Raw genomic sequence first — 26,399 nt, forward strand, 5'->3', positions numbered from 1 at the left:
GGGATCACCAATTTAGCATTGGAGGGCAGCGTGGAGGGTAAAAAATGGTAGAGGGAGACCAAGAGATGAATACTCTAAGCAGATTCAGAAGGATGTAGGTTGCAGTAAGTACTGGGAGATGAAGAAGCTTGCACAGGATAGAGTAGCATGGAGAGCTGCATCAAACCAGTCTCAGGACTGAAGACTACAACAAAACACAAGTGACTTGTTTGTGTGTGTAGATGTGATGCCAACCCCCTCCAGTGACCTACCAAAGCCTCACTGCTTCCATGTCATGCTGCTGTTATCCGTGGCAAATGTGGACACACTGGCCATCAGTTAGATGGTGATAAAGCTCCAGCTGATCAGCGGCTGCTCCCTAATGGGTATGTAATTGCGATTTTTATGAAAAGTACGCGCCTTGTTATTTCTAATCACATATCGCACACAAAAGATTGCAAACGTAAATTCCTAGTTACCGATCTTTTATAAAGGATTGTCAACAAAGATTGTTTGAATAAAAAGAATACAAATTTTCTTTTCATATTTCATATATCCAGTGAAATGATCGTAGAAAGGCACCAATATTTAAAGTTTACCACAGCCAGGAAGCGCACCCAGACTGCCGACTCTCACAGAGCCGAGCCGCCTGTTGAAAAATCGACTTTACTTTTCGGTAATTAGGGTGGTCGGCAAAGTTCACAGTCGACTTTATCAATATTTTTTGTCAGTTGTATCGAACGGTTTTGTGTTATTGATGCCTGAGTTCCGAACTTGACGTACCACAGTTACAAAAATCCGATTGCCGCGTGGTCTCGTTGTGAGGTGAGGAGTTATTGATTTATTTAACCTGGCAAGATTAGGGCCATCAGGCCCTCTCTTACATCTAACCAGGCGTTCTACTTATTTTACATTTATATGTTTTAGTAGGCATGTTAAACTACATCTAGTACTAAAAGTGAAATAAACAATTACAAAGGCACACCTGGAAAAATACATACATATAGAGTTTATATTCGTAGATAATAAGTACTGTTATAATTAGACATTATTGAAGAGACAGATTTAGGATAGGAGTGCTAGCGGCGGAGAGTATGAGGGAGACTGATGGTGAAGAGAGGAGAAGAACAGAGAGACATGATGAAACATAATTAAGGAAATATAAAGGAAAAGAAGATTGCGTGGCTAATAGAGATAGATGAAGAGGAAGGCATCTCAGGAGCAAGATAGGAGACGCTAGCTTTGCTATTTGACAGATGAGAGGATTGGCCTTGTACATTAATTTTGTGGAGAACGTTATGAGGATGATAGTAGGAAATGCTTCAGCTTCTTCTTAAAAGCAGCAGGAGATTGAATTTTGCTCAAGGTAAGTGGCAGTTTGTTCCAGAGGCGGACAGCGGCAACTGAGAAGGAGTTTGCAAAAGTTTTTGTTTTGTGAGTGGGCACAGTTAGGATACCAAATAAGAGAGACCTCGTGTTTCGATTATGATGGCATGACAGGTTTTTAATCTCTGAAGCAAGGTACTGGGGTGCTTGCGCGACGAGGAGTCGGTGAAGTAGAGATAGAGTGTGGTAGTCACGCAATTTGTCCGGTCGCAGCCACCCTAGCTCGGAGTATGAAGCACTAACATGATCATATCGGCGAATGTTGCAGATGTAACGCACACAGGCATTCGTGATTAGTTCTAGCCGTCTTTTGTTTTCACTACTCATTGGCACAGGAGAGGATTTCGTAGCACGCCGCATCAAAGCAGACACTAGATGGATAGGGGAGAAAAGTTGTGCGAGATGACCGCTGGCGACTCACCATGAGGGCGATGTGCGGCAGCACGAGCAGGTCGTCCTCGCGGCGCAGCGGGTTGTGGTCGGGCGCCCACAGCAGCGGGTGGCGCGGCGATGTGCTCAGCGTGCCGTTCTCGTTGAACGTGATGTTCGCGTGCTCCAGCAGCTCCCTGCCAACACAGCGCCGCGTCACTGCCCTGCCGCGCACCCCGTGGAAGGTCTAGCAAGCTGTGTACATTACAAGTTTTACACCACGAGAACCGTCAGCTAACGGAGGAGGGTCCCAGAAAGACTGAAAAACTGCTATATTTTGGAAACCTTTCACTTTTTTCTTTGCAACTTTCTACGATAAAATAAAGTACTCTCGTAGAACTTAAGGGGGGTAGGACGTCAAACGGGACGACTTGGAGCAGGAGAGACACCACAGGACAGTTTAATTTCCACTGTCTATACTTTTAAAAATAAATTCATAAAACTTTGTCAGAATGACCAGAAAGAATTCAGGATTTACACTTATAGTGGTGGAAGTTCAAAAATATAAGAAAATAATTTATTTTTTTACGTTTGTATTTCACCTTTTTTTCACTTACCATTGGCTTCATTAGCGAGCGAGGTGGCGCAGTGGTTAGACACTGGACTCGCATTCGGGAGGACGACGGTTCAATCCCGCGTCCGGCCATCCTGATTTAGGTTTTCCGTGATTTCCCTAAATCGCTCCAGGCAAATGCCGGGATGGTTCCTTTCAAAAGGCACGGTCGACTTCCTTCCCCGTCCTTCCCTAACCCGATGAGACCGATGACCTCGCTGTCTGGTCTCCTTCCCCAAACCAACCATTGGCTGCATTAGTTGCTATAGTGGTATAGGTACACTTTTCTTCATAACCGTTGTGTACATAGTTCCGCGTAGTCAGCGCGTACACAACTTTCCCATTAGAGCGCGCCCCGCTAAACAGAACAGCGCAGGCGCAGCGCTCGTCCGTCTCCGCTCTACGAGATGGCGCTGTCATAAAGACGGACCAAATTCTGCTTCCGCCGATCCGCGTATTAATATGTAACGCAGCCAATGAGATTGCTGCTAACGTAGAACCTTTTCCCCTCGCGGATCACACTCGCGCAGTGATACCTGAACGCTCGCGGTACAGACCTCCGATTAGTCAGTCTGCATTAGTCTGCATTTGTTTGTACCAGTCCATAGTCAAGTTTCAGTCTGCACCTAATAAGATTATCATATTCCTGTACATAGCGCTAGTCTCCCCGGTCCTCTCCCACCCCCGCCCGCTGCCGCGCCTGTATTCCCACGTCCCACCCGGTCTCCATCTCTCCACCCTCCTTACCCTCTCCCAAGGTGGCTTCCGCCAGCTCCCCCTCCCTGATGATGTCCTCCTCCCCTCTATCTACCCCTCCTATCAACTTTGATCCTCCCCTCCCCTTCCTGTGTCCTTTCCTTTAGGCACCCTCCCTTCCCTTCCCTTCTCTTTCCCCCCTTCCTCCTCCCCTCTTCCCCCGGGCTTCCCCTCCCCCTTCCTCCCTTCCTCCCTCCCCCTCTCTCCTCTGCCCATGGCATCTCTGCTCTCCCCTCTCCCATTCCCCTCCTCCTCCTCCTCCTCCTCCACTCTTGGCAGTTCCCCGGATTCGTACACTCTCAGTGAACATTCGCGCGCCGGAGATCGTCGCCGTCAGTGTTTAGTGTGTGTGCCTTCGTTTGTGTGTAGTGTTGTTCGCCGTCACGCCACCACCGTTCACATGCCGTCATCATCATCCCTGTTCTGTGCACCGTGTCGCCTAGTGTTAGTGCTGTTTCTGGTCCAGCGTGAACGGCTCCATGTTTTTTCGGTTTTTACATTTTTTGCCCACCGTTTTGACTGTCTTCTCTGTGCCACCTTTATGTACTACTTGTTGTCAAACTCGAGGCTGAAGAGCGGCGTATTGTGCTGCTGCCAGCCCGCCTTTGTATATGGTGTTTAAAATCACAATAAAGAAAAAAAACCCTGTACATAGCCATGAAGAGAAATATATAGACACTTTGTCAAGTATCAGAGATATGTGCGAATAAGATTAACGTACCAAGACCAAAGGAACTTCAGATTGTCAATTGTAAACAGCATCCAGAATCAAGTTACGTAATATCTAGGTTTTTTTATTATTTTAATAAATGTGTGTGAAAATTAAACAAGTTCTGTTTAAAGTTGGTCACCGTCAATCTGCTACTCTAAGCGTGCAAGTGGCATTTCTATCGTCTGACCTAACGGCAGAAGATAAACACGCCACGATAAGACCACGAGACATATTGCTGACACTCGCCTACTTCGTTAGAGCGACAAGTCAAATAATCTGATGGTGTGTGTAGCGAAGGTCTTACAGTACGCACACCACAATAAATAAGGGAGAGATGACTTTTGCACAGCATACAAACCATACCTACAGGTGTATGAAACTCTAGAATTTTCCAAATCTATTAAAAACTGTGGTAAAAATTGAGATAATTAACTATAAAATTTCAGTTTTTTCTAAACATGAACCATAAAATATAACAGCACATTCATTTTTTCATAAATTAAATAATTTCTAGAGTTTCATACATCTGTAAGTATGGTTTGTATGCTGTGCAAAATTCATCGAAGAATCTCTCACGTATGAAGAAATGGGTACCTATAGCAACAAACGCAGCCAATAGAAGTGAAGAAATGATGAACTTTCACACGTAAAAAAAATTATTTTGTTATATTTTTGAACTTCCACTGCTATGATTGTGAAACCTGAATCCTTCCTGGTCAAGCTGACAAAGTTTTATGAATTTATTCATAAAAGTGTAGACAGTGGAAATTAAAATGTCATGTGGTGTCTCTCCTGCTCCAAGACGGCCCGTTTGACGTCCTACCCTCCCCCCCCCCCCCCCTCCTTAAATTGCCTACAATTTTCACCACTGTCACAAGTATAACGAACTATAAAGGAATGCCAATATTCTAAAGTTACCAAAATACTGCGAGGTGTTTTTTGCCAACTTTTTATCCGTCTGCCAAAGCGGTAACTTTATTTCTTTATTAAATAATTAGATAAGAGAATTTTAATAAGCATTCCAACTATTAAACATAACTTTACATATAGAAATATAGAATTAAGTTTTGATTTTACGAATTTATATGTATTTCGATTTTATAGTATCTAATATATCAGTAACTATGATTCGTAATACACGCAAACGCATAAAGTAATGCAGTTCAAAATCTTGTAAGGAGTCAACCGTCTCTATCGTATCGAGAATACACTACTGGTCATTAAAATTGCTACACCACGAAGATGACGTGCTACAGACGCGAAATGTAACCGACAGGAAGAAGATGCTGTGATATGCAAATGATTAGCTTTTCAGAGCATTCACACAAGGTTGGCGCCGGTGGCGACACCTACAAGGTGCTGACATGAGGAAAGTTTCCAACCGATTTTTCATACACAAACGGCAGTTCACCGGCATTGCATGGTGAAACGTTATTGTGATGCCTCGTGTAAGGAGGAGAAATGCGTACCATCACGTTTCCGACTTTGATAAAGGTCGGATTGTAGCCTATCACGATTGTGGTTTATCGTATCGCGACATTGCTGCTCGCGTTGGCCGAGATCCAATGACTGTTAGCAGAATATGGAATCGGTGGGTTCAGGAGGGTAATACGGAACGCCGTGCTGGATCCAAACGGCATCGTATCACTAGCAGTCGAGATGACAGACATCTTATCCGCATGGCTGTAACGGATCGTGCAGCCGCGTCTCGATCCCTGAGTCAACAGATGGGGACGTTTGCAAGACAACAACCATCTGCACGAACAGTTCGACGACGTTTGCAGCAGCATGGACTATTAGCTCGGAGACCATGGCAGGAGTTACCCTTGACGCCGCATCACAGACAGGAGCGCCTGCGGTGGTGTACTCAACGACGAACCTGGGTGCACGAATGGCAAAACGTCATTTTTTCGATGACTCCAGGTTCTGTTTACAGCATCACGATGGTCGCATTCGTGTTTGGCGACATCGCGGTGAACGCACATTGGAAGCGTGTATTCGTCATCGCCATACTGGCGTATCACCCGGCGTGATGGTATGGGGTGTCATTGGTTACACGTCTCGGTCACCTCTTGTTCGTATTGACTGCACTTTGAACAGTGGACGTTACATTTCAGATGTGTTACCACCCGAGGCTCTATCCTTCATTCGATCCTTGTGAAACCCTACATTTCAGCAGGATAATGCACGACCGCGTGTTGCAGGTCCTGTACGGGCCTTTCTGGATACAGAAAATGTCCGACTGCTGCCCTGGCCAACACGTTCTCCAGATGTCTCATGAATTGAAAACGTCTGGTCAATGGTGGCCGAGCAACTGGCTCGTCACAAAACTCCAGTAACTACTCTTGATGAACTGTGATATTGTTTTGAACCTGCAGGGGCAGCTGTACCTGTACACGCCATCCAAGCTCTGTTGGACTCAATGCCCAGGTGTATCAAGGCCGTTATTATGGATAGAGGTGATTGTTCTGGATACTGATTTTTCAGGATCTATTCACACAAATTGCGTGAAAATGTAATCACATGTTCGTTCTAGTATAATATATTTGTCCAATGAATACCCTTTTATCATATGCATTTCTTCTTGGTGTAGCAATTTTAATGGCCAGTAGTGTAATATATCTTTGCCTCTTGCAGGTCGCCGTAGGTACTATCGATAGTCGAGCGCCCAATGCGCCAGACGGGAGTCGATGTTGAGGTTCCGGGCAAGTAAGTTGTTGGCTGTTAAGGGAGCAGAGTGGATTTCGGCAGGACAGCCGACCGCGTTTGCAATTGTTTAACGACTGTGTGTGTCACTCAAAGCCGTGGGCCTGACGTCCAGCAAATACGTAGATGGCGTTAACTGAGTGATTTGTTTGATGTGTTTAAGTGTTCAATTGTGCACCGTGATTACGCGACAACAGCGCCGGACACCCGCGATTTGGATTGCAGTGATGATTGTGTATTCAGTGCCACATGAAGAATTTTTTCGTGTGACGATAATAGGCAACCTGTGACGAATTAACCGTTATTACTTTGTCGGATGAAGGAGTAACTGCCTTATTCGTGCTGTTTAGACAAAAGATATAGTACTTGGATTTGATACGAAAAGCTCCCGTGCTGTTAACCGATGGGCATACGGCCAAACTATTTTAAACTGTTAGGCTATAATCCACTAGTCATTAACGGTGAGCTTCATAGGAAGTGATTCAATGTGCTGGCTTGATTGTCAGTTTCACAACAGAATTTTTTTTTCAGGTTAAGTTTCAGTCATCAGTTGCAAATAAATTTGTCATATTCAGAAGCTTAGTTTAGGAGGCAGTCAATATCTTTTACATAGAAGGATTACGTCATGGTATGCTCGGAAATTTAAATATTGTATGCGATTATTTTAAACACTCTTTGACAATTTAAAATAACTGTATCACATCTATTTATACATTTGTCCCGAAAAAAATAGTACTGTACTTGCTCAAAATTGCAGCCACGAATAAAATAATAAATAAATAATAGCTGAGCCACACACGTTGAATCAAACATATAAACGACTGTAGCAGCTTGTCTGTGGATTCGAGCATCTTGCTCTTGCGGTAATATTTCATAAAGCGAGAACGGTTCCACCAGTCGAAATCATACAGTCGTACAAGGTCTTGCAATTTGTTTCAGAATTCGTAATGAAGCGTTTCAGTCGCTCAAACATATCCAGTCGTGTGTGTTGTCGACAACTGACTTTTTTCGGGAAACGTTGCGCGTCACAAACTAGAATTTGGTTTATAGACGTTTTTAATTTGTGTTTAAAAGTGTAAATCTCGTCAGTCACTCAGTCACGTCTGTTAGTAAATATTTACCCCTTGCACTGAGAGATTTAATGTACGCCCTATTGTTCGTGCCGCATATTGCTTTTGTGATTGGTGTTGTAATGACGTTGGAAATGAGTGTTTTCTCCATAATAGTGTGGTGGCATATGTAGTTTGGATGGCGTGCAAACGATACGAAAAATAAAACCATTCCCGTTCTATACTGAACGATAAGGCTTGTCGACTCTTCCATCTTAACGGCCAAGAACTTCCAATGAAGAACGTCAAGGCAAAACGTACCCGACTGGTATTGCTAGCAGGCAGGTGGGGGCGCCAGGGGGCGATTGCCTGGTTCTGCGGGGTCCGACCTCGTCCCCCGTCGCGCCCGACCGGGCTGACCAGGGGAAGGCCTCAGAGACGGCCAACCGATTCGGCTCACATTTGGCAGGTCGCCTGTGTACAACCTAAAACGAAGGAATCTAAGATATTTTGGGTCAACACCCCCAAGTTTTTGAGAAAAATCACCCCTAAATGTTATGACGAGCGATCGACTCAAAATTGGCTGGGTCGATAGATAATTGTAAATAGAGCATTTTTCATCATCAGGTATGGGGTCCAAAAACGCTCACTTTTCCAGAAATCGAGGTAAGAAACTTTTACAACTGCCTTGTCTGTACCCAAATGGTTAACGCCTATCGCCGACAGCGTCGATAGTCGCCGGCACGGTAGCTCAGCGTGTTCGGTCAGAGAGCTGGCTGGCCTCTGTAATAAAACATCTGAGAGAAACGATCAACAACGAGCTTCAACGGATGTCAGGTGACGTCCGCTACGACGAAATACAACGAACCATAACGAACAAACTGAAAAAAAAAAAATAGCGCAACGACCACGGTAACTGGCTGGTAATCGGGAAACCCGGGTTCGAATCTCGAAGAAACCTAGCGGATGTTATTCTTTTCGTTTGTATTTTTCCATATCTCAATTGATAGGGATAGGAGGGTTAATAAGGTAAGTAAATGAATAAGGAATGATAATAATACGGTAGGCAAACTGATTTCCCAAACGCCGTGAGTTAGTAAAGTATTAGACTTTTAAGCCTTGTCACATGAAAACAACTCCGAATAAAAGTGCTGCGACTTCCTCACGAGGGATAACAGATAGCCAATCGTGCGACGCTTGTTTACAGCGAGGCACGGGATAGAATGCACGCGGGGTTGCCTCTTCGTCATATCATAGGGAAGGAACAGTATAGCTGTCGAAAGATTGCATTCATTACATGCTCTTGGTGCCGTAAGTCTATTTGTTTCGAATGTTTATATGACAAGTACCATCCATATAGTTGTTCGAAGAAAAGTGAGGACGCATAACAGTGACTGGAAGAGCCATTGTAAAGTGACCTGGTAACATTTTAGTTGTTTACTATCCCAAGAGGTTTGAGAAATTTATTTGCCTATCTTACTATCATTCCTTGTTGATTTACTTACTTTATTAACCTTCCTATCCCCATCAATTGAGATATGGAAAAATACAAACCAAAAGAATAACATCCACAACGTTTCTTCGAGATTCACAGCCATTTACCTTGGCCGTTGCGCTATCGGCGTTGTCGGCGATAAGCGTTGACCATGTGGGTACAGAAGGGCAGTTGTAAAAGTTCCTTACTTCGATTTCTGGAAAACTATGCGTTTTCGGACCCCATACCTGGTGATGAAAAATGCTCTATTTACAATTATCTATCGATACCTTTAGGGGTATTTTTTCAAAAACTTGGGGGTGTTGACCCAAAATATCTTAGATTCCTTCGTTTTAGGTTGTATACAAACGACCTGCCAAATCTGAGCCGAGTCGGTTGGCCGTGTCTGAGGCCTTCCCCTTGTGGGACCCGCCAACCGCCGGCTGCTGGCCGGACGATGTGTAGCGCACGGTTGCCGCCCCGCAGGCGCTGCGGCCCGTCTCCACGGAGCAGCCAGGCTTATGCTGTGCTTGCGACCACTCCGTGTGGGGCGTCACAGGCGCGTGTCGCTATGCTGAGGATCTCTCACGCGTCTATACTCTTTATTATGAGCATTCTATACCTGGGAACAAGTGAGAGGAGAGAGATACATTCGGCGAATAACGTAAATACCAATAAATGAACTCCAGCTGCGTCAGGAAGCCGCGGTAGTTTAAACAGTCTATCAGGTGGCCACGGAGCTTTAATTCCCTTATCTCCCAGTGGTCTTTAATTCCTTTTCATCAGATTCTGTAGGAGCTGTCGGTGCCCGAGGGTTACATCAGAACATTCTGCTGGAAGTTTAAGAGACGTGCAAACGGAAGAACGTCAGGCGCACACGGTTTCGCCAAATCTTGTTATTTACGAGATTTACTGATACATTTAACCTCACGGTTCAGTAAGGTAATAAAAAACAATTCGAAACTCGTGCCTTAAACTTTCCAGTCCTTTTCCATTATCAGCAGCAAGGTGAGATTCATTTTTTTAGGCAAATGTATACAAGCTTTAACAAGGCAAAAGTATATATGTACCGAATCGATTTAGGTATAGGAAGAGTGACTAATGACACAAATGCGATTCAAAAGTGGTTTGAGGAACAAGGACTTATAGCAAAACCTAGAATAGCACTTACTGGCAAATTAGGTAAATTCTCTTTGCAGGGACTTGATTCACCTGGTGTACCATGGTGTACTTAAGCGGATAAAAATCGATATGCGTTTCCTGTCTGTTCGAAACGTAAGAGACTGGCAGAGTCCAGTAAAGTAGTAATGTAGATCTTGAAAAAAAAAAAAAAAAAGAGATGCATATCGCGGAGAATACTGTGTTTCAAGAAACTAACCCATTTTATTGTGGCGTACTTTTGTGAAGATTAGAACTTAAGAAGGATGTTCAAGTACGTTCATAAATGAAATATTCATCATTTACGGTAACAACAAATTGTATATGGAACTGTAAGATGAAATCTAATGTAGCTTTCCAAATAGAGATTAGTGTGTTACTGTTCATGCCGGCTGTGAGATTGTTTTTATTCGGTCTGGGACAGCGTCCGGTACTGCTCGCCGTCTCTAAGGACAGCTTCCCTCTCACACAATGATGAGAGAATACAAGATAGAGCGCTAACTTGCTGTGGAAAGAATATAATTTTTTCTGCGGTTGTTATTGTTTTGTAGCAATTGTGATACTACAAACCAAATTGCTTCGAACCGTTAAAATTTATTGCATCTTCATGTTGAATGGATGTAGGTTGTACGTGCAGTCATAGGAAAAGGTAGACGCGCGCGCCCGCGCGCGCACACACGCACACGCACACACACACACACACACACACACACACACACACACACACCTCCTTGCGACAATTGCTGGTACCTAGTCCTCACGGTCTTGCATTGTGTTCTGACACTGCATTCTCTGGTCCTGACAGTCTCCACTTGTTTGTTCAGAATTCTAATGTTCATTTTAAACTTTGCGTATTGGAAAATGCGGCACCTGTGTCTGAACAACCCCCTTAGGACAAATGACGAATCCATCATATTCGTGACAGGATGGCGTTTGATAGTCTCAAGGGCAAATGCCACTCTTTGCCACTGCCTAACAGTCATTGTGGCCCAAGTCACACTTGGCACTACTATAAAGTTTCGCTACTAGTCCACAATCGAGCAGAGTCCCCCCCCCCCCCCCCCTCCCGCACTTTGTCCACGCCATAGAGGTGCTCCGGAACTACCAGCTTTGACACGTCACGCAACAAATTTTAGCCCCACAAAAGTACAAGGTCTCCCATTCTCCACTGACTCAGTGCTAGTTTTAATTATCAAAGCTTCTGTGAGAGTGAGTCAAACGAAAACCGTCATGATGTAACAAAAAAAAAGAAGAAAAGGTGAAGAATGGCTGCAATAACTTGTAAGTCACCAACACCGTTGACCAGGCGTTAGCACCGTGCAACTACGCAAGTGACAGCGCAGGACAGGACGTACTTGTAAAGGTGCGTCGCGATCTGTGCTCCTTACGCCAATGTGTGTACTTCACACGCAGCAGGAGGTATGCGTGTGGCTGCACTTCTCTTTCTCGACATGCGCTCGTGGCCGATTCCATTCATACCTAGGTAGGTACACGCACGATGTTCCTGTCGTCAAGATACCTGCTTTCCTAGCACCAACTCTGGCCACAGCAGCTACATTTTGAGATAAAGGTAAAATTGTAGAAAGGAGACAGTGTACTGGGATACTTAATACCTTTCGTGTAATGCACATGGGAGCTTGGTAGAAGATACGAAGTTGGAGCATGTATTTTAGTAGCGAGATCGGCAACGCTTTGCAGTTGCTAAGTAAGTGCGGGAGTTGGATATACTTCCCAGTCTCCTCCCCCCTTCTCCTTCCTCTGATACTATCTTCCTCTTCCCCCCTATCTTTGTCCAACTCATCCATCTTCCCTTTCTCTCTGTGCATCACCTCCTGCCCCTCTCCTGTCCATTGACCCCACCCTCTGTGTCCTATTGCCCGTCTTTCTCACCGTGACCCTCGCTTATTCTTATTGCTAACGACACCTCGATTGGGAATCGAAGTAACTTAAAATGAACGGGTAAATCGGTTGGAGTCGTTGGTACAAGGAGCACGAGAGACAACCCCAGCTGTTGGATTCGTGAGGATACTATCTTCAGTGACAGAACTCTGCATAGTTTAATGTGTGAGTGGGTAGGATTTCAAAGCTTCGGAAGATTCAGATCCCGTAGTAGTATTCTAATCTCAAGCCAATAACGCATATACAACTTTCCTGTTTTTCGTAAAACCGACATTGAGCGAGGAAGCAAAACAGCGCATTGAGGAGTATGCAGTTTTTGCTTGAAAATATGTGTAAGGAGAAAGACCATATATGGGAGAAACAATTTGTCTAATGGTTTACATGTCTCCCTATGGTAGCTGAAACTGACTGTGCGAAAGAAATCAAAATGGCACATTTACACAACACAGAATTTTCTTTATCACAGTCCGTCTTAACCGAAAACCTATACATTGTTGTTTCAAAAGGTATGTAGCCTATGTCCATCTGAATGTTTGTTAGAGTATCATGTAAAAATTTGAAGTAAATCGGCCAACACCTTTCAGAGATTTTTGGTAACAACGTTTCCCCTTCATATATCACATACTGAGTTACATATTGTGTTGTATTGTATTGTATTGTATGTTAACTGGGGACCTAGAAACGACGGAGAGGCTCCGTCCCCGCCGCAGCCGCAGTGGTCCACAACCCCACGACGACTACCGCAGTCCACTTCACTCCTCCGCCGCCCCACACCGAACCCAGGGTTATTGTGCGGTTCGGCCCCCGGTGGACCCCCCAGGGAACGTCTCACACCAGACGAGTGTAACCCCTATGTTTGCGTGGTAGAGTAACGGTGGTGTACGCGTACGTGGAGAACTTGTTTGCGCAGCAATCGCTGACATAGTGTAGCTGAGGCGGAATAAGGGGAACCAGCCCGCATTCGCCGAGGCAGATGGAAAACCGCCAAAAAACCATCCACAGACTGGCCGGTTCACCGGACCTCGGCACAAATCCGCTGGGTGGATTCGTGCCGGGAACCAGGCGCTCCTTCCCGCCCGGAAAGCCGTGCATTATACCGCACAGCCAACCGGGCGGGCTAGTTACATATTACAAACATTAAAAAAATACATAGCGTATGTCCGTCAGAATGTACATTACAATGTCATGTAAAAATTTGAAGTAAACTGGCAAGTATGTTTCGAGGTATTTGGCATAGGCCGTCGTCTGTCCGCTTTGCAGAGCGGCCAGGCCTCCGAACGGCACGTTCTACAAAGAGGCATGGACGTCTCCTGCTCGTGGTTTCACCGTCCTTCAACAACTTTCCACACACTCTGGCGACAGCAGAGCGCGAACAACTGTCCGATTCCGCCATTTCCGGGATGCTCGCGGCCCGGCGCCTGGCCATAGCAATCTGTCCTTTTTTCAGTGTCGTTTGTGTCAGTGGGTTTCCCCTGTTACGGCTCGCATCGTCGCTAGAATGGTTCGCCATTCACCTCTGTTCCGTTTACATAGTTTCCTTACCGCACCGTCACGCATTCGCAACTGCACTAGTCTCGCGGTTCGCAGTGGTCACAGTGATTTGGTTCATCATTGTGCAGGTGTTCTGTTGCAACATGACAACGCACGGTCCCATACGGCATGTACAACACTTTCTGTATCCAGAAAGGCCCGTACAGGACCTGCAAAATGCGGTCGTGCATTATCCTGCTGAAATGTAGAGTTTCGCAGGGATCGAATGAAGGGTAGAGCCACGGGTCATAACACAGCTGAAATGTAACGTCCACTGTTCAAAGTGCCGTCAATGCGAACACCCCATACCACCACGCCCGGTGATACGCCAGTTTACATACTTTCCTTACCGCGCCGTCACGCATTCACGCCGGCCGCAGTGGCCGTGCGGTTAAAGGCGCTACAGTCTGGAACCGCAAGACCGCTACGGTCGCAGGTTCGAATCCTGCCTCGGGCATGGATATTTGTGATGTCCTTAGGTTAGTTAGGTTTAACTAGTTCTAAGTTCTAGGGGACTAATGACCTCAGCAGTTGAGTCCCATAGTGCTCAGAGCCATTTGAACCATTTGAACCACGCATTCGCAGCTGTTCTAGTCTCGCGGTTCGCAGTGGTCACAGTGATTTGGTTCATCATTGTGCAGGTGTTACGTTTCAACATGACAACGCACTGTCCCATACAACATGTACAACACTTGCCACAATGTCAGATGAGAAGTTTGTCTTCTGCGTTGTAGGTACTCACCAGACCTCCCGGAGGGTTTTCGTCTTTTCGGAACGCTCAAACAGTCGTCTGACCGAGTGGTCCGCTACGCGAGGCACGAACGATGTGCGCAAGCTGCGTAATGAGCTCTTCGCTACAGGACGTCTGGACACCTCGTAGGAGGAAGGAAGAAGGGATTAGCGTTTTAACGTACCGTCGACTACGAGGTCATTAGGGACGGAACACAAGCTCGGGTTTAAAGGAACCATCCCTACAAACTTCTCATCTGACATTGTGGCAAGTGTTGTACATGTTGTATGGGACAGTGCGTTGTCATGTTGAAACGTAACACCTGCAAAATGATGAACCAAGCCACTGTGACCACTGCGAACCGAGAGACTAGTGCAGTTGCGGATGCGTGACGGCGCGGTACGGAAAGTATGTAAACGGAACAGAGGCGAATGGCGAACCATTCTAGCGACGGTGCGAGCCGTAACGGGGGAAACACACTGACACTGAAAAAAGGGCAGATTGCTATGGCCAGGCGCCGGGCCACGAGCATCCCGGAAATGGCGGAATCGGACAGTTGTTCGCGCGTTGCTGTCGCCAGCGTCTGTGGAGAGTGGTTGAAGGACGGTGATTTAGGGAAATCTCTAAACACCTAAATCGGGATGGCCGGACGCGGGTTTGACCCGTCGTCCTCCCGAATGCGCGTCCAGTGTCGCTAACCACTGTGCCCCCTGCTCGGTCTGGACACCTCGGCGGCTCTGCACTGTGCGCGGGGGAGACTGCGCCCTCCTGTTGACAGTAAATGCTACGGAATGTACTGACCTGTAGACGTAGGGGCCGACCTCCTCGAAGCGCAGCTTCTTGTCCTCGCCGCTGAGGAAGGCGTCCGCGTTGGTGATGTTGAAGAGGTAGACCTTGAGGAACAGGTCCACCGGCGGCTTCCGCCACAGCTCGAACGACTCGCCGCCGTCGAAGAACATGATTTTCTGGCAAACACACAGACGGGCCACGCTCAGCGAAGCTTACTGCAGGCAGGCAAAACGTACACAGTCCGGCGAACGCGCTTTCCGGAATGTTCAACCCTTGTTTACGGGCAGGTAGTGCTACCGCCTCACCGTTACAATACTGTGCGTATCTGCAGTGTGCATTGCATAACATAACTCCGAATTGTTCTCAATTATATGCAACTTTGGGTAGTGCGAATTGGCTGCCTAGGTTCACTAGAACAGGACACAGCTTACATTGCAACTAAGCCTATATTTAAAATCAATTTTCTTTCCGATACAAACAACACTGTCTTTACTGATGGCGAGACCAATCGTGTGTTAAATTATTGGTGATTGTGTCGGAAAATGATAACAAATAAAATAAAATTATAAAATTTTCAACTATTGTACCAATCACAGTCTGCAGAACATTAAAAAGCAGAAAAAACTTTGAACATAGCTGCTAAGGTTCAGTGACCGTGTCAGAATTATATTGGAACAAGTAAGCCCTCGGTCACAAATATTAAGTCAAAATTGACCTGGTTTCGACGCTACTATGAACGTCGTCTTCAGAATTAGACTAACTGTTATGAAACATATTAGGTATATAGTACATCAATAAAATTAAAGTTTGTACTGACTGGAAAAGATGCAGTACTTACAAGTCGCATATTAAAAAAGATCTGAGCCGGAAAGGCGACGTCATGAACAGCTGTGAGATGGCGAGCCACTAAGGGCTGCTCGTATTGTGAACAAGGGTTGCGACGAGACTCTTATGCTATTTACACATTGAATGATATTGTAAGGAAGTTATAAATGTACACTACTGGCCATTAAAATTGCTACACCACGAAGATGACGTGCTACAGACGCAAAATTTAACCGACAGGAAGAAGATGCTGTGATATGCAAATGGTTAGCTTTTCAGAGCATTCACACAAGATTGGCGCCGGTGGTGACACCTACAACGTGCTGACATGAGGAAAGTTTCCAACCGATTTCTCATACACAAACAGCAGTTGACCGGCGTTGCCTGGTGAAACGTTGTTGTGATGCCTCGTGTAAGGAGGAGAAATGCACACCATCACGTTTCCGACTTTGATAAAGGAGCGGAGTGTAGCCTATCGCGATTGCGGATTAACGTGTCGCGACATTGCGGCTCGCGTTGGCCGAGATCCAATGACTGTTAGCCGAATATGGAATCGGTGGGTTCAGGAGGGTAATACGGAACGCCGTGCTGGATCCAAACGGCCTCGTATCACTAGCAGTCGAGATGACAGGCATCTTATCCGCATGGCTGTAACGGATCGTGCAGCCACGTCTCGATGCCTGAGTCAACAGATGGGGACGTTTGCAAGACAACAACCATCTGCACGAACAGTTCGACGACGTTTGCAGCAGCATGGACTATCAGCTAGGAGACCATGGCTGCGGTTACCCTTGACGCTGCATCACAGACAGGAGTGCTTGCGATGGTGTAAACGACGAACCTGGGTGCACGAATGGCAAAACGTCATTTTATTCGGATGAATCCAAGTTCTGTTTATAGCATCATGATGGTCGCATCCGTGTTTGGCGACATCGCGGTGAACGCACATTATAAGCGTGTATTCGTCATCGCCATACTGGCGTATCACCCGGCGTGATGGTATGGGGTGTCATTGGTTACACGTTTCGGTCACCTCTTGTTTGCATTGACGGCACTTGGAACAATGGACATTACATTTCAGATGTGTTACGACCCGTGGCTCTACCCTTCATTCGATCCCTGTGAAACCCTACATTTCAGCAAGATAATGGACGACCGCATGTTGCATGTTTCTGGATACAGAAAATGTTCGACTGCTGCCCTGGCCAACACATTCTCCAGATCTCTCATGAATTGAAAACGTCTGGTCAATGGTGTCCGAGCAACTGGCTCGTCACAACACGCCAGTCACTACTCTTGATGAACTGTGGTATCGTGTTGAAGCTGCATGGGCAGCTGTACCTGTACACGCCATCCAAGCTCTGTTTGACTCAATGTCCAGGAGTATCAAGGCCGTTATTACGGCCAGAGGTGGTTGTTCTGGGTGCTGATTTCTCAGGATCTATGCACCCAAATTGCGTGAAAGTGTAATCACATGTCAGTTCTAGTATAATATATTTGTCCAATGAACACCCGTTTATCATCTGCATTTCTTCTTGGTGTAGCAATTTTAATGGCCAGTAGTGTAGTACAACACCTTCCCAGATAGCCTTTCCTGTTTGGTTCGATCCTAAAAGACAAATGAGCAGTTGAAGAAGAGCGAAAATCACTCCGGTTCTGCTTTCACACACTCCTCGATTTGTTACATTAGCCACCAGGCAAGAGTTGAAATGTCTGCCTGCCTCCACAGGCGCCGTAGTCTGTATTGTCTTCCTGTCGTGGTCCCCAAATATAGTCTACGGTAAGAACAGCTTACAGTCTTTCTTGAATGACGGTTCCATAAATTTGTTAGACAGAATATTCACTCCAAGCAATAAAATCTGTCGTCTATCAACGACTGCTGTTTCATTCCTCTAAGTATTTGTGTTACACTATCTCACGGACTACATCGACAAGTAAATATCCTTGCAGAGAGTATTTCAATTCCACAAGGAAACATTACGAGTGTTGCAGTAATTTTACTTTCCTCAACAGGTGCTCCCCACTTTCGCAAAACTGCCCCAACAAATCTAAATTCCCCACTGGCTTTCCATGCTATGGGTTCCACGCGATCGTTCCGCAATTACACCTCTTGCTACCACTAGGCATGAAACGAAGTAATAGACTACAGCGTTAGCCGCACGTTTCTGGAATCGATCTTTCCACTTCGCTCTGTTGCTTTTATGCCACTTATTCCGTCCTGCGGTCAGTGCTCACAACATTCAGAGGTGATAGTATAACGAGTACTACTTGTTCACTGCGAACGACACCGAATAATTCCACCAAAGCTAAAACTCTTGTCACACGTATTTTCACTTACAAGTTCCAAGTGTGCGATATAACTAGTCTGTTTGTTTAAACATCAGGAATTTCACTAACGGATAAAAATCGCAAACCAAAGAAGTAATGTGGAATAACAAACATTTCGGGAATACGTTTGTTTAGGTAACATATTTAAGAGATGAACACTCCAAGATCACGGGTTAATGTAAGCGCGAGACAGGCCATCGCAAACGTGAAGTGCCGGTGCTTTTTAATAACCGAAGTAGCCGCCAGGATGTTGAATGCAAGCATGCAAACGTGCACGCACTGTGTAGTACAGCTGCCGGATGTCAGTTTGTGGAATGGATTTCCGTGCCTGTTCCATTTGGTCGGTCGATAGAGGGGGCCGGTTAATGCTGGTTGTAGATGAAGCTGGAGTTGCCGTCCGGTGATGTCAGATACGTGCTCGACTGGAGGCAGAGCTGGTGATGGAGCAGGCCGAGGCAACACGTCCACACTCTGTAGAGCATATCGGATTACAACAGCGATATGTGGGCGAGTGTTATCCTGTTGGAAAACACCCCCTGGAATGCTGTTCATGAATGGCAGCACAACAGGTCGAATTACCAGAGTGACGTACAAATTTGCAGTCAGGGTGCGTCGAATATCCACGAAAGTGCTCCTACTGGCATGCGAAATCGCACGCCAGAAATCGCGCCGGCCGCTGTTGCCGAGCGGTTCTAGGCGCTGCAGTCCGGAACCGCGCTGCTGCTACGGTCGCAGGTTCGAATCCTTCCTCGGACGCGGATGTCTATGTTGTCCTTAGGTTGTTAGGTTTAAGCAGTTCTAAGTCTAGGGGACTGATGACCTCAGATATTATGTCCCATAGTGCTGAGAACCTTTTAAACCATTTTTTTGAGCCAGAAATCGCAAGTCCGTTGTGTCTAGTAGGCAGACAGGGTGGGTGCAGGTCCTGAATTGACCTCCTCTTAACCAACACTTGGTCGTCACTAGAAGCGAGGCATAACCAACTTTCTTAGGAACAGGTCTCCACCCTGACCTCCAATGATTGACACCAATACTACTCGCATTCCTATGTACACTCAGTTCTTAGCTATGGGAATCTCTTCTCGGGTCAAACTCACAAAACATAGATCATTTTAAAACTCGCAAGAATAACTAAAAGTAGCAGTCGGGCTCATTGAAGAGAACTATTTTTAAAAAATTGGTAAGCATACTGCACCAAGTGAGTACATGCACCAGTCTGTTGTTCGTATCAGAGAAAACGTTACTCAGGATTGCACCAATAGTTCTGCACATAATCAAGGAACAAGACCCAGCTTGGGCTTACATTTAACAAGGAAAAACAAACAGAAAACTTAAAACAGCATTCTCTACCACGGAACACCGTAACATACTGTTCAAGGAGATGAAAAGATTACTGAACCACACCTGTTTAAAAAAATGGCAACTAGAACATACTTAGTAAGTAATGCATGCTACACACATAGATTACTTAAAGTAGGCGGGGTGCAACTGCAACAACCTGTCACTTTGCAGTACATAATCTCGGTGTAATGTTTTTACAAGCGGAGATGCACAAAACTCTATAGTACATGATAGTAACTCCATTGAGTTCTGTGTCTCACTCATCAGGAGAGATGTTGACTCAGTTTTACAGATGGACTTATGGGGCACGGAGACATGCGTGTGTATATTTGATGACTAAGCCTATATGATTTTGAGATAATACCTGGAGCTATAAGTAAGTAAACATCTATTTTATCATCATACAAATTTTAATTAATGCAAAGATCAAGAACATTAATCTGTATTACCGTTACCTCGTGTCAAGGCACTCTGTCCAACGTACCCTCCCTGCACACGCGGTGGTGCCCCGCTATTTCGTTTGTAGCTCACCGTCATTCCAAGAACGCCGTCAACTGCCGCCTTTCTGTCTCCCACTTCGTTTATATTCGAAAATTTCCTGAGCCACGGATCATGTGGCATTCGCAAGAAGTGTCCATACCAGTTTAATGATCTTGTTTCAGTCCTACCACTGTTTCATTTGTCCTTATTCGAGCTCTTACTCCAAGATAAGTTTTTCTCCCGATTCTTGAGATTGTGGCTCTCAGCATCCAGTACGAACGACAAAAAGCATCCAGTCGTGCACGTACATAACAGGGAACCAATATTTGCGCCTGGTTTCCATAGAAGACTTTATGAGTAATCATAGATTCTCTCTTACATACATGCACGACTGGATGTTTTTTGTCGTTCATGCTGCAGGAGTCGAAATTAATTGAAACTAATTAAAAAGCTACAAAAATAACAGCTATTGGAATGTTAGTTTTAAAATTCGAGGCTCTGGAGTGGCTCCTGACGATGGCTCGGGCCTCGGTCGTCTCTCTAGATCGAAAACTTGCTTCTTGACGCTGTGTTCAGCTATGGTTGACCCATTCCAGCCAATATCGTCAAATAGTGGCATCGCTCCTAGTCAAAAGTCGAGCGATTCACCAATTACTCCAATCGGCTTCTTTGAGTCCAACTGCATGTCCTCTCTCAAATGCTGACATCTGCGTATATTGTCCACATCTCTGTCTGCCAGCCACAGTTACTGTCCAACTGAGTACGCGGAATGAAATTCGCAAAGGTATCGACATGTCTCCTGTTTACTATCCTTGGCAGCTGCGTGGTTAAATTGCGCTTCAGCGTCACACAGTCATCATCCAGCCGCCAAAGTTTACAATTCTGCATATTCCGTCGATAACTGTATGAATATTAATTTGTGACCAATTTGCATAACTCCTTTGTGGTACTTTTTTTGTCTCAAAGTGTACGTGATTGCATTCCGAAGTCCCCGTTTTATCGGAAAAAACCGCTGAAATGTTCTGTCCTCGAAAATTTTAAAACAGTGCCAAATGGTTAAAGCTGCGAAGGACAATACACGTAGAGGGTACGTACCATTCTGAAGAGCAGGTCGTACGGTTTGAGCGCCATCATGCCGGCTCCCAGCCCTATGGAGAACACGCCTGCCAGCACCAGCAGCCACGAACCTGCAACAATGCGGACAAACGTCAGCCGGTTGCAGCGGGCGACATACAGTGGATGCCGTTTTGCGGCGCGAAAACTCCCAAGCCATCATTTTGAGTCGTAGATGCCAAACCCTGACACGAATTATTTACAGAATAATGGTATAGCCTCTAAAGTCGACGTAGGGGAACATCAGTTTAGGTCGCAGAGAAGTACAGGTACACGCGAGGTGATACTGAACCTGGGACTTACCTCGGAAGATATACTGAGGAAAGACAAACCTGAGTTTACGTTTATAACAGACAATAGTTACAAAACTGTAAAGATATGAAAGGGAAACTGTGGGAGAGGATGCCAGTCTGGTGCAAATGGCTCTGAGCACTATGGGACTTAACATCTATGGTCATCAGTTCCCTAGAACTTAGAACTACTTAAACCTAACTAACCTAAGGACAGCACACAACACCCAGCCATCACGAAGCAGAGAAAATCCCTGACCCCGCCGGAATCGAACCTGGGAACCCGGGCGTGGGAAGCGAGAACGCTACCGCACGACCACGAGATGCAAATGCCAGTCTATCGCCAATATTATTCGATCTCTATATTGAGCAACCAGTACAGGAAAAACGGGAGAAAGAGAGGGAAATAAAATTCACAGAGAAAAAAATTAAGAGGTTTGTCTGTTACACTGCACAGACACAGTAGAGGACTTGGATAATGTCTTTAACAGGGATGTAAGATGTACACCGACAAATTTAATGGAGAGTCTTCCAGTCCATATGTGGCATAACAGCAAACCAGTGTTTAACAGTACTGGTTAAAAACAGTTTTGGTTGCAATTTTATTTTTTTTTTATTTTTCAACGACGCGTTTCGCCTTATTTAGGCATCTTCAGGTTATCTAAATAGAAAATAGAGAATAAATACATCTATTTAAGAATCGCGATCGCGTTGTGCAGACTTGGATAACCTATAAGCATGTATAAACTGTGGTGTCACCGCCAGACACCACACTTAGGTGGTAGCCTTTAAACCGGCCGCGGTCCGGTAGTATACGTCGGACCCGCGTGTCGCTACTGTCAGTGATTGCAGACCGAGAGCCGCCACACGGCAGGTCTAGAGAGACGTCCTAGCACTCGCCCCAGTTGTACAGTCGACTTTGCTAGCGATGGTTCACTGACAAATTACGCTCTCATTTGCCGAGACGATAGTTAGCATAGCCTTCAGCTACGTCATTTGCTACGACCTAGCAAGGCGCCATTATCATTTGCTATTTATCTTGTGATGCATGTACCGTCAGACCGATCTTCACAAATTATGGATTAAAGTTAAGTATTCCAGAAGCTCCGTACTTTATTTGCTAGACTCAAACCCTTTAACTGTTCCAGACCTCACGCCAGCCTGCGTGAGCTTAAACGCGTGCCTTTCGGCTACCCGTCACTGTGGATTGGCTGTCTTGCCAGTTCACAACATAAACAGATCACCAATTGAAAATATAAACAGATCACCTATTGAAAGAACAAATATCTTTATTTGGTATTTCTTAAGAATCCTTTAGTCAATGTAGCCAAAGGGCATTGTCGAATATATCAGGCCATCATCGCCTTCGTTAAACTCAGTAAAACCTAGAAATATAAAATAGTAAAATCATTACCTTTTCTAGATGGGCGCGAGAGGCACCAAGATCTGCATAACGCGTCCCCGTTCACAGGAGCGAGTAACAGTAAGATGGAGGCTCAGGTAGTAAGCATTATGCTTACTGTTACTCGCTCCTGTGAACGGGGACGCGTTATGCAGATCTTGGTGCCTCTCGCGCCCATCTAGAAAAGGTAATGATTTTACTATTTTATATTTCTAGGTTTTACTGAGTTTAACGAAGGCGATGATGGCCTGATATATTCGACGATGCCCTTTGGCTACATTGACTAAAGGATTCTTAAGAAATACCAAATTAAGGTATTTGTTCTTTCAATAGGTGATCTGTTTATATTTTCAATAGGTGATCTGTTTATACATGCTTATAGGTTATCCAAGTCTGCACAACGCGATCGCGATTCTTAAATAGATGTATTTGTTCTCTGTTTTCTATTTAGATAACCTGAATATGCCTAAATAAGGCGAAACGCGTCGTTGAAAAATAAAAAAACTAAAATTGCAACCAGGACTGTTTTTAACCAATACTGTTAATGGAGAGTAGTCGAATTAAATGAGGCGATGCTGAAGGAATTGGGTTAGGAAATGAGACACTAAAAGTAGTAGATAAATTATGATATTTGGACAGCAAAATTATTGATGATGACGGAAGCAGAGGCGAAATAAAATTCAGACTATCGATTGCAAGAAAAGAGTTGCTGAAAAAGAGTAATTTGTTAACATCTAGTACAGACGTACATGTTAAGAAGTCTTTTCTGAAGCTATTTGTGTGGAATGTAGCCTTGTACGGAAGTGAAACAAGAAGAGAATAGAAGCTTTTGATATGTAACGTTACAGAAGCCTGTTGAAGATCAGAGGGGTCGAACGAGTAACTAATGAGGGTACATTGACTCGAACTGAGGAAAATAGTGTTCATGACACAATCTGACAAAAAAAGGAATCAGTTGATAGAACACATACTGAGGCATCCTAGAGTACTTAATTTCATTTTCATTCCGGCCACCTATCGGCCGCAAAATTTCAACACTTTCGTCCTTTAGTTTCGTTCGAGTGTTCTGGCATTCTTCTCCGACGATTATTCTTCTGTTCTTCGGTCCATATCTTTCCTATACAGCTTTATTTGTGTTTTAGCTAGAACTTTTCTATAGAGACTTTCTTTGGCACTGAGAAAAGTATCAATAGGTTATCGGTTGAATCTCATCAAGTCTGTGAGCAAGACCTCTTGTCTTTCCTTGTTAAAAACAATGCAGGCAGAGAATCGACTGGACCGTTTTTGTGATGTCTTTCATGTCATGTTACCGAGTCTTGGTAGGTCGTCAAACGGGCCGACTTGGAGCATGAGAGGAACCACTGAACATTTTAAATTCCACTGTCTATACTTTTACAAATAAATTCATAGAACGTTTTCAGCATGACCAGGAAGGATTCAGAATTCACACTCTTAGCAGTGGAAGTTCGAAAACATACGAAATAATTTCTTCATTTTTTTCACTTACTAATGGCAGCATTTGTTGCTGTAGGTACACTTTTCTTCATAAGTAAGAGAGATTCTTCGATGAATTTTGCACAGCATACAAACCATACTTAAAGGTGTATGAAACTCTAGAATTTTCCAAATCTATTAAAAACTGTGGTAAAAATTGTGGTAATTAACTATAAAATTTGTGTTTTTCCTGAACATGAAATTCAAAATACAACAGTTCATTCGTTTTTTCATAAATTAAATAAATTCTAGAGTATCATACACATGTGAGTATGGTAAGTATGCTGTGCAAAATTCATCGAAGAATCTCTCTAACATATGAAGAAAAGTGTACCTATAGCAACAAACGCAGCCATTAGTAAGGGAAAAAATGATGAAATTTCGCACGTAAAAAAATTATTTTGTTATGTTTTCGAACTTCCACTGCAATGGGTTTGAATCCTGAATCCTTCCTGGTGATGCTGACAAAGTTTGATGAATTTATTTGTAAAAGTATAGACACTAGAAATTAAAATGTCCTGTGATGCCTCTCCTGCTCCAAGTCGGCCCGTTTGACATCCTACCCCCCTTAAAGCAGCGGTAAAGAGCGATATTTCTCGTGAAAGAGGCATTAGAAAAATCTTAGCTTCACTGGCCACTTCAGGTTGGACTTTATAATTTCTACCAGCGAACTCATTTTATTTAGTATACAATCGGATTTGCCACTGCTATCCTGGTTACAGAATTGATGATCAATATTTTGTTAGTTTAAAACAGTACTTCGTTCGCTTCACGGAACAACTCCGATTCGAGCGGTTATAATTCTACATTTACTATTGCAGCAGTATTTTGATAGTGTGTGGGTGCAGAGTATGGGGAAGGGATGAATGTGGAGAACGCGGTTTGTATGGGAATGAGGGGGAGCTGGTGTGGAGCCGTGACACCGCAGTCCGCTCTTGCAGAGTGGTCTCCTCTCGCCCGTGAGGCCGCATTACTAGTTGGCTTTCCGCATGTTTCACAACTCAGGTCTCACCCGGGGAAACCGCGTCTGCGGGTCCAAGGGTGGTCGGTGGCGTAACACGGCCGCTCGCAGCTAACGCCCACCTCAGCTCTTAACCTTACTCCTCACCCATTGCTTTTAGCAACACGCACCCTTGAACTATTGACGAATGACGCACACAAGGCTGCCTGTTTCATTTTTATTTTTGCTTTGGTTGAACCAGCATCGGGCTACATGCCAGTGCTGCAGAACACACACAATACATAATGCTGCACTCTATGGGACGCGTTTGTTATTCTGGATTACTTTGCCCCGTAGTTACGAGTAATTTACTATTGTGCTCTCATACAATTTTCGTAGACTCTTTTTGGATATTCTACGTTAACTTTTGATTGGCTTGCAGATCGTTCTTGGCATATTACACACGACGCAGTGTGGTTTATATTTAAATCGGTGTATTCTATGACATCGACATTGTAGGTTCATGTCATCTGTGTTTTGCATAATATGGTTATTGTTTGCTGTGACAGGTGATCTGTACATTCGTTTCATTTGATTACTTTGGTTGTTTCGAGTATTGGAAGTGAAATATATAACTATTATATGAGCAGACCTCTCGACACCCATGCGACGAAAGATATAAATAGTATTCTAAAATCTAAATGAACAAACAGAGCAATGAAACGAGAATTTCATCGCAAATTTCACAAACTTCCTCCCAATAAAGAACTACTCAAGAGATGAAACCAATTCAAAACACACACAGCTGAATTTATGCTAGGTATATTTTATACGGTTTTCCTTTATACTAATTATATTTTATGTATTTTACTTTCAATAATCGAAACAACCAAAGTAATCAAGTTAAACAAACACTGCACTTAAGTCACAGGAAGCAACATGCACACTACGGAAGATACAAATAACACAAACCCACAATATCGATGTGTGACGACAAAATAAATAACTGGTAATCTAAGGCACACTGCCTCATCTG

General features: G+C 44.6%; 1 protein-coding gene across 1 annotated transcript in view; it reads right to left on the reverse strand.

Moving 5' to 3' along the window:
* LOC124711904 (scavenger receptor class B member 1-like) overlaps window positions 1–26,399 on the reverse strand; it is a 204,910-nt gene that overhangs the window by 47,092 nt on the left and 131,419 nt on the right. The window contains exons 2-4 of the mRNA XM_047242156.1: window positions 21,220–21,311; window positions 15,163–15,326; window positions 1,787–1,931 (exon numbers count right to left, since the gene is read on the reverse strand). Coding sequence (XP_047098112.1) covers window positions 1,787–1,931; window positions 15,163–15,326; window positions 21,220–21,311 — 401 coding nt within the window. The remainder of the gene's footprint in view (window positions 1–1,786; window positions 1,932–15,162; window positions 15,327–21,219; window positions 21,312–26,399) is intronic.

Source organism: Schistocerca piceifrons, chromosome 8 (assembly GCF_021461385.2).
Source record: "Schistocerca piceifrons isolate TAMUIC-IGC-003096 chromosome 8, iqSchPice1.1, whole genome shotgun sequence".
NCBI lineage: Eukaryota > Metazoa > Arthropoda > Insecta > Orthoptera > Acrididae > Schistocerca > Schistocerca piceifrons.